General features: G+C 41.8%; 1 protein-coding gene across 1 annotated transcript in view; it reads right to left on the bottom strand.

The window, feature by feature from the left end:
- Positions 1-8,225, bottom strand: part of PLCZ1 (phospholipase C zeta 1) — a 60,959-nt gene extending 52,734 nt beyond the window's left edge. The window contains exons 1-2 of the mRNA XM_048501502.1: positions 8,058-8,225; positions 2,952-3,183 (exon numbers count right to left, since the gene is read on the bottom strand). Of these exons, the coding sequence (XP_048357459.1) occupies positions 2,952-3,183; positions 8,058-8,225 (400 nt within the window). The remainder of the gene's footprint in view (positions 1-2,951; positions 3,184-8,057) is intronic.
- Positions 8,226-9,139: the final 914 nt, after the last annotated feature.

The following is a 9,139-nucleotide window of genomic DNA, read 5'->3' on the forward strand; positions in this document are numbered from 1 at the left end:
ATGCCCAGCTGTTAGATGGCAGGCCCATACATTTCTCATACACAGAGGGCCTTTCCCCACTTTTCCTTCTACCACTTTCGCTGTGCGCTACTCATTGCGTGCGTCATTTCTGGCGCACGCCTGGGTTTCCCCACAACCCCACGCGCGGGGTCATCAAAAGGCGCCTTTTTGAGGAGCGCCAGGAATGACGCGCGCTGAGGGAGCGCGAGAGCGGCAGTGTCGGGGCGGCTGCGTTGTCGCCGCCCCTGTAGTGGGGAGTGCTGCAGGACCCCGCGCTACTTGGCTCGAGTAGCGCGCAGCAGAAGGTGAGTGGGGAAAGGCCCCCAGTCTACAATCGTGCTGTTACCAAAATCCTTGCCATGCAAGTTACACTTGCTTGTGGTCTGATGGATCAGGCTGCACATTCCCTTAACAGCAATTCCCATTTAAGGAGCTCCTTTCTGAGTAGACCACCTTGATCCTGAATGTTCTTGTGAACACACGGATGTTCACAAATATGCCAGGTGCCTCAATCACTTCAATGCAGCCAAATTCTTTTGTGTGTGCTGACATCCAGAATCAGGGTAACCATCAGCTAATGTATATGCCTCTGAGTATTCTTCAATATGATTATTTACACTGACAATAAAACTGTAAAACCTTCCTCTATCCCGTGTACTTATGAAGAGCCCGGTCACTGCATTCAGGAATATCGACACCTCAGGGCTTGGTCAGATAATAGCTGATGTCAGTCAACAACCAGCAGTCCAAATCCATTCAGCTCATGGTGTTGACAGTTGCATGTACAGTAATATTGATCTATGATTTCGAAAGGACATTACAACAACTGGGAATATGCTATGCAATTTCCCAAGTCCCAGCAGCGCACGAATATAAACTGGAATGTCAGTCAAGCCTGAATGGGATTTCTGTCAGGCCGTAGAAACAAGCGTTGTATACAATTATCATGTTTGGTTTTTCAGTTTTGAAGACCAAATAATTGCTCAGTGAATAAATAAACGATAATAAGGCTTAATGTCTGAAATTAAAATGAGGCACATTTTGAGGGGAAAGGAATGCATGTTGTGATGATGTACTGTTTGCATGACAGAATCACTCTCCTCCATTGTTTACACACAAAAATATCTATTTCCATCAAACAAAGGAAAATCACTAAATATTTTGACACTAAATATTAGCTTACAATAATTCTAAGGCACCTCAGCCCAAAGAGACAATAGTTGATTTTGGCAAAGTTCCAGCTCCTTGAATTTCATCCAGCAGTTTTGACCCGTGAGTAGTAATTTATCTTCTCACAGTGGATCCTATCTTAAAAATAGCTTCCAAGAAATTCTGCGCTCATAGTGTTTGTCATCATAGCTAGGAAAGATGTTTAATAACAGAGTGCACTCAATTGCTGAGGGATGTCCCATCTTCACAATAGGATAAACTAAGAACATAAGAACAAGCCAGCTGGATCAGACCAGAGTCCATCTAGTCCAGCACTCTGCTACTCGCAGTGGCCCACCAGGTGCCTTTGGGAGCTCATGTGCAGGATGTGAAAGCAATGAATGGCCTGCTGCTGCCGCTGCTCCCGAGCACCTGGTCTGCTAAGGCATTTGCAATCTCAGATCATGGAGAATCAAGATTGGTAGCCATAGATTGACTTCATAAATCTGTCCAAGCCCCTTTTAAACTGAGTGATAAAGCACATGCTATGCATGACGAAGGTCTCAGATTTAATCCCTGACACTTCCACCTAGAGGATTTCAAATAATCAGGCCAACAAAAGGCTGACGCTTTGATCCTTGGATACCGACTGTGAGTAGATAACAAGTAAAGGGTCAGACTTGATATAAGGCAGCTAAAGGAGGGCTGCTAATCAGTGACGGAGCACATATAAGGAGGGCTGCTCTCAGTGATGGAGCACATATAAGGAGAGCTGCTACTCAGTGACGGAGCACGTGTTTTGAATGCAGAATGGTGCATACTTCTGTATTCATTCCATGGCAACTTTAGTCAAAGTATCTCAAGCAAGAGGCATTTTCCAACCCCTTTGACTGTCAGAAGTACTCCCAGTCAACAGTACAATGCTAGATATTGTTTTAGGAGATTTTCTTCAGTTAGAGTAGTGGCATCGCCAGTTACAGCAGCTGAGACAGCTGACGTGCAACAGTTCAGAGTTGTGGATGCCATGTCTCTACTTCCTTACATTTAGCAAATCCTATATGGCTCTTTGGAATGATCTGTAGGTGCAGTACATCAATATGGGACACCTTACTAACAAAAGTATTGTGTTAGTTCTATCCAGAGTCATTTTATTACCAGATTTACTATTTTTGCACATATATTGGCTTAAAGTGTCTTACATTACCTTAATGATTGTTAAGGGCAAACACAACATTAACCTTTATCTTCCATGGCAATACAACAGTTGGTCTTTGAGGATGATGAAGTCCTATGCATGCTTACTTGGGAATAAGTCCATTTAACTTGATAGGATTTGTTTATTCAGGCAAAGGCTGTGGCTCAGGGATAGAGCATGCAGAAGTTCTCAGGTTTAGTCCTCAGGATCTCTGGTTGGAAGGATCTCAGTGGTGGCGAACCTTTGGCACTCCAGATGTTATGGACTACAATTCCATCAGCCAATTGGCCATACTGGCAGGGGCTGATGGGAATTGTAGTCCATAACATCTGGAGTGCCAAAGGTTTGCCACCACGGTGGTAGGTGATGGAAGAGACATTGGCTTAAGATCTTGAAGAGTTGCTGAGGATCTATGTAGACAACCCTAACACTACTGAACCAATGGTCTAGTTCAGATTAAGACAATTTCACATGTCCATGTGTTTATTTCCAAATAAACCTGCACAGGACCATGTTGCATAAAGACAAATGGCTACATAGGAATCATTAACAGAACAATAATATTACAGCAGGAAGATTATGAAATTATATTAACATTACAGAGTACCTTCTTCAATGGGTTCAAACTTTGAAATGAGATCGGAAGCTGTTGTTTCATTAGCGTCGGTCTGGAATTGTTGATTTCGAACAAATTCAACCAGTTCAGATAGCTGCAGAATTTTGGTGCTTCGAGAGTAAGTTTTGAAGAGTTCATGAATCTCACTTCTGTGCGCGATAGTCCGATAAATTCCTCTAAAATCCTCTAAAGTAATATGCCCAATCTTCTGTGTATCACTTGCCTACTTAAAAAGGGGGAAATCCTAAGTACAGACAAATGTTTAACTTCCTATAAACAGCACAAGGCACCGTTACCACAAAAAGAAAGCAACAAACTTTTACATGTAGCTTTCAGAAGATCAGGTGGTATTGCAAAATTGTTTTTGTTGTTACATCAATAGTCTTTATCAATAAAGTTTATTTCACTGTGATTAAACCAGATGTCTGAATGCAGTCAGTCTCTCAAACACTAACACCGTGGTGGCGAACCTTTGGCACACCAGATGTTATGGACTACAATTCCCATCAGCCAATTGGCCATGCTGGCAGGGGCTGATGGGAATTGTAGTCCATAACATCTGGCGTGCCAAAGGTTCACCACCACTGCAAACAAGAAGGAAGTCCATATGTTTAACTTTTCAGAATCTTATGTCTGATACATAAAAGCCAAGCTGTACCTGAAAGGGCCATTTAGAGATCCAGAATTAGAGAAAGAGAACCGCAGAAGGGATGTTTTTATCCAGTCCCATTAAAACTTTTCCTCGAGCGTAACCAGTTGCAAGGTGGAATGAGTCATTTCATAGCCTTAGGCTATAATATGGCAGATCTGTAAGTAGCTTGTAAATAGGAATCACCTCCAGGCAACTAAGCAGAGAATCTTTATGAAGGCAGGATCTTCTATTCTTTTAGGCCACATATGATTAGCATAGCTAAATTATGCTATGATTCTCTTCCCTCTTCCATTTATCCTCCCAACAACTGTGCAAAGTAGCTGAGAGAGAACGGCCCAAGGTCAGCCAAAAAGCTTCAAGTCATGTGGAGATCTGAACCTCAGCCACTTTCCCTAGTCAGTGTTTGAAACTCTACTTGCTGTTTGAAAGCTCTTTCATGTACGCTGCATATAATAGGTTTGTTCCAATTGGTGGATTCAGCCAATGCTCCATTGTGCAGAAAAAAATTTTCAGTTAGCTACAGAAATATATACACATATCCGTATACACATTTGTACAGACGTGTTATTCGTTCGATATCTTACAAAACTGCAAATTACAACAGTGTTTTGCTTAAGCAATAGACGGTAATAGTCCACATGAATAATTAATCCAGGTATCCGCTTATTGAGGCTCCTAATTAAAACACGCATTGCAATTTTTAAAGCAGTTTATGTTTCCACTGAAGTCGGTAGTATGAATCAGGTCTGAATCCCCACTCTGCCATGGGAACACACTGGATAACCTTGGTCCAATGACACATTCTCAGCTTAACCTACTTCACCAGGATCTTGTGAGGATAAAATGGAGGACAAGAGACTTATATCAGCTGGTCCCCATCTTTTCACTGAATCCCAGATCAGGGGCACGGTAAGAGGTCTAAGTGATAGGCTGCCAGCTCACAGCTATTCACTGGGCTGAGACTTAAGGGGCAACAGAGAAATTCCTATTGGGACACAGTGGAGAATTTTCTCCACTCTATCCCAGAGAAGAGGGGGTCAGAGCTCTCTCCTCCCAGAATGACCTCTGGCATGGGAAATTTCTAAGATGTATCCCAAGGGCTTCTGTTTGCATATGAAGTTCTGACATTATTTTGGCAACTGGGACATGCCCAGGAATTCAGGGTGGTCCTAGAATCTACTACGATTACACTACTTGTTGGACAATCCTGATCCTTCTCTCTATATGATAGTGGCAGACTTTCTCCTGGAAATTACTAAATGCGAGTAGATTTCCTTCGACCTAACATTTATTTCCTGTATTGTATATGCTTTTTAATCCATTTTTTATTATTGTTGTACTGTTGTCTATGCCAATAAAGGCTTGCTATTAAAAAAAAGGAATCTACCACGACCCGTATTCAGTCGTGGAGCTAGCAGGGGACGGAGGGTGCACCACGCACCGGGCGCACGGCTTTGGGTCACATGGGGGGCGGAAAATCCCCCCGACCCCTCCCCCCGTGGGGCTTCCCCCACACACTTACTTTAGCAACCCGAGCAGGCTGGAGAACAGGCCTGCCTCTTCTGGTGGGAATTACATTTCCCAGTGTCTCCTGGGAAATGTAGTTCCCACACAGGGAAACCATAACACAGGGAAACCATAATCCATTCATAAATACTTATATTTGCGTTGCATGCAAAAGGTATTAGGAATGCCATACTGTAAAACTGACATTTTTGAAGCTCACTGATTTCAGCGTGCGATCAACACCCCTTCCGAAATCAATGAAACTTCAAAATACTTAACTTTGACAAAATTGTGCCCTCATCATGCATATTAGCAGCGCTCATCCCGGGGAGTTGTTTTTTTTAAAAAGGAACAAGCTATAAGGGAAACATAACGTCAACCACACAAGCTTCAACTTTTGAACTAAAGCAGGTAAGAACAGAACAGGGACAAAAATAGAACAGAACAGGGAGAAAGGAAAGGGCTGGACAGGATAGGCCCGGACTCTTACTAAAGAAATCCAACAGAAAGAACATTTCAAATGTATCAATATATAAAATAAAAGGGCGTGACCTATGCAGAATCAAATGCTTTGAAGTCCCTCAAATTTCAGTAGGGTGGAAGGGCTAAGCATGTGCTAAAATCTTTCCTAGGCCCCTTCCGCACATGCAGAATAATGCACTTTCAATCCACTTTCAATGCACTTTGCAGCTGGATTTTACTGTGCAGAATAGCAAAATCCACTTGCAGACAACTGTAAAAGTAGACTGAAAGTGCATTATTCTGCATGTGTGGAAGGGGCCCTATTCAGAACATAACCGTGCTCAGCTTGGGCTGGATAACGTCCAAAGTTTATGTAGCTGAAAACTGCAAAAGCATGCTTTGTACAGTGAAATGGGCTTTCGTTATGACTACATTCAGTGAAAGCTTGACACTTCATTCTACAAAGATCTGTCCCAGTTATTCTCCATCTCCATATTCAAAAAAATGATTTGCATACTAACTTTGACAAATATTGCACATGGTGAAAGTCACATTAAGAAAATAAAAGTTTACCATTTTCAAGAGGTAAGAAGAATGGGTTCGCTCGATTTTGTCTTGTGACAAAGAATGTGTTCCACAGCATGGAACAGATGGAAGGTTTGTACTATTGGAGGGGAAATATTTAATATGCTTTGGGTTTTATTTGGAGTCTATAAAAGGGTAAATATAGTAATACATTGGAAGCTATTATCATAAGTGTTTTCTTTCATCTTCAGTTTATGTTAACCATTTGATTTTTGAGTGACAACCAATAGGTAGGAAGATGATGTAAAAATATCCTTTCATTTTATTGAAACGAACAGTACAAATAAAACCTGATTATGGGAGTTAAACAATGCAGCTAAATCACACACTGTTGCAGTCAGCAGCAGACCGGAACAAAATGAAAAAAGGAACTACATAATAACAGAAGCCTGCCACAAAGAGCTTATTATCTAAAAAGAAAAAATACACCTCCCACAGAGACTATTCCTTATATAAAAATGGCATAAAAACCCAACGTATTATTCCTTGTTGTGTTGGCAAGACGGTAAAAAGGCAACAGAAGAGTACGGTCCAGTGAAAAAGACCCCAGACTTGGTACTGAATGGCTTGGTAATAATCAACCTGAACATGATGACAAACCAATATGTCATAAAGCTGATGACCATGACTTTTAATCACTGGTGGTGGCGGAAAGTGGCATCAAGTCACAGGTGACCTATGGCAAACTGGTAGGGGTTACAAGGCAGGAGATGTTGAGATATTGTTTGTCATTGCCTGACTCTGTGTAGGGGACCCTGGACTTCCTTAACTGGCTCCCATCCAAGCATTAACCAGCCTGACCCTACTTAGCATGCTAGATCTGATAGATCGGGCTAGGCTGGGCCATCCAAGTCAAGGTGTAACATTTCTACGGGCAGCTACGTGCCTTTACAGAACTCAACAGTGAGTGACCCTAGGGCCTTAGAATCATAGAGTTGGAAGAGACCACAAGGGCCATCAAGTCCAACTCACTGCCATGATGCAGGAACACACAATCAAAGCACTCCTGAAGTATGTTCATCCAGCCTCTGTTTAAAAACCTCCAATGAAGGAGACTCCACTGTCAAACAGCCCTGACAGTCAGAAAGGTCTTCCTAACGGACAGGAACTTTCAGTCCTAGACGGAATTAATTGCAAATGAGCAGTGGTGGGATCCAAAAATTTTAGTAACAGGTTCCCATGGTGGTGGGATTCAAACAGTGGCGTAGCACCAATGGGGCTGGGCGGGGCACGATGGGGGCCATGGCCAGGCATTCTGAGGGCGGGGCATTAATAATTTCTCTGTTACTGTAAAAAAAACAGTTCCTAATTTCCAGCTGGTATCTTTCTGTCCAAAATTTAAACTCATTATAGCAAGTCCTATCGTCTACTGCCAACAGAAACAACTACTTCTCCTATAATTGACTGCCTGTCAAATACTTAATACTTTCAAATATTCAATTTTGTTTCTAGAAATCAAAAGGATACTTTCCTTAAACAAGGAACTTTACCATATTTCTAAAACATGTTTTTAAAACAGCCCAACTGGGAGAATTATCCCGTTTTCTACCTTCGCTAACCAGCCACACAGGAAACAACAGGACTTTATGATTTTTGGACCTAATGGAATTTTTTAACGGAAAAGCAGACCCAATTAGTAACCCCCTCTCGGCACACACAAATAGTTAGTAACCTACTCTCGGGAACTGGTGAGAACCTGCTGGATCCCACCTCTGCAAATGAGGTATGAGAGATGGCATACTACTAGTCAAATGAGCTGATAACCTAATCTGGTTACCAGTCCCTCTGTTCATTCAGCATATAGTAAACTACCCTTCAAAACACTCTTTTAAAGCTACAGCCAACAGATTCCTATTACTTCTAAAACTATTCAATATCATCAGTGTTCTCACCTTAAAAATGTACTTTACATGAACAGAATCAAAAGGAATGTCAAATTTGGTGAGCAATTCCAAGGTATTTTCAAAATTGATCCTTCCTTTATTAAACTTGTCATGGATGACGCTTAAGAACCACGTAAAAGAAAGCAAGTTAAGGAAACTGGCAGCATATGTTAACATTTTGCAGGGTTTAAAAAAAATAAAAACTGTCATTAATTGATGACAATTCTTACTTATATAGCATCCTCTGTGTATATGGCACTGATACAAGCAACAGAATAAAAATACAGACCCATGACCCAACATGCTTGTAATCAAAATTTTCACCATAGGGGGCATGACCAAGAAAGAGAAGGCAACGATGTGTGAAAAAAATTACCAAAGAATACACTGAAAAGGAGAAGCAGGGGAAACTATCCCCCTCCTGAGGGAATGTGTGAGGGACTCGTTTAAACAACAAGTGTTTGTAAGGATTTATATAAATGGCCCTACTTATCTCAACAGGGAGCACTGGGTTTTCCTCCTGGTAAGCTGACTTTGGTTAAGGAAAAAGGGAAGATTCTTCTATATCCCTTGAAATACTTTTTTTGGTTGAGGTTTTGGGGGGGCTCTTTTTGAATTGCTTACATTGTACAATAGTGTTATGTTGATGGCGGTTTAAATTAATAACCACTTTTGCTTTGAGACTGGAGTGCAAGTCTTCCCTCTAAAACAGCTCTAGCCTGAATATGTGAAAACACCCCATTCTCTCCCCAGAATTTAAAATAATATTGGTAACGACTCAGAACTATTGTCTCACTTGCAATAGAAGGCATTTTTTTTAGGTTTTCTAATCTGTTAATTAGGATGCTTCTCGGAAGGGGGAAACGTGAGATTGTTTTCCCCCTCTCTATTCTTGAGCTTTTCCTGCTAGGATTGCCAACTCTACTATTCCTGCTAGGATTGCCAACTCTGGGTTGGACAACACCAGTAGATTTTGCGAGTGGAGCCCAGGAAAAGCAGGGTTTGGGTGTAGAACAGGCCTCAGCAAAGTGTAAGGCCACAACAGGGGTCTGCAACCTGTGGCTCTCCAGATGTTCATGGACTACAATTCC

This window comes from Sphaerodactylus townsendi, linkage group LG06 (assembly GCF_021028975.2).
Source record: "Sphaerodactylus townsendi isolate TG3544 linkage group LG06, MPM_Stown_v2.3, whole genome shotgun sequence".
Lineage (NCBI taxonomy): Eukaryota > Metazoa > Chordata > Lepidosauria > Squamata > Sphaerodactylidae > Sphaerodactylus > Sphaerodactylus townsendi.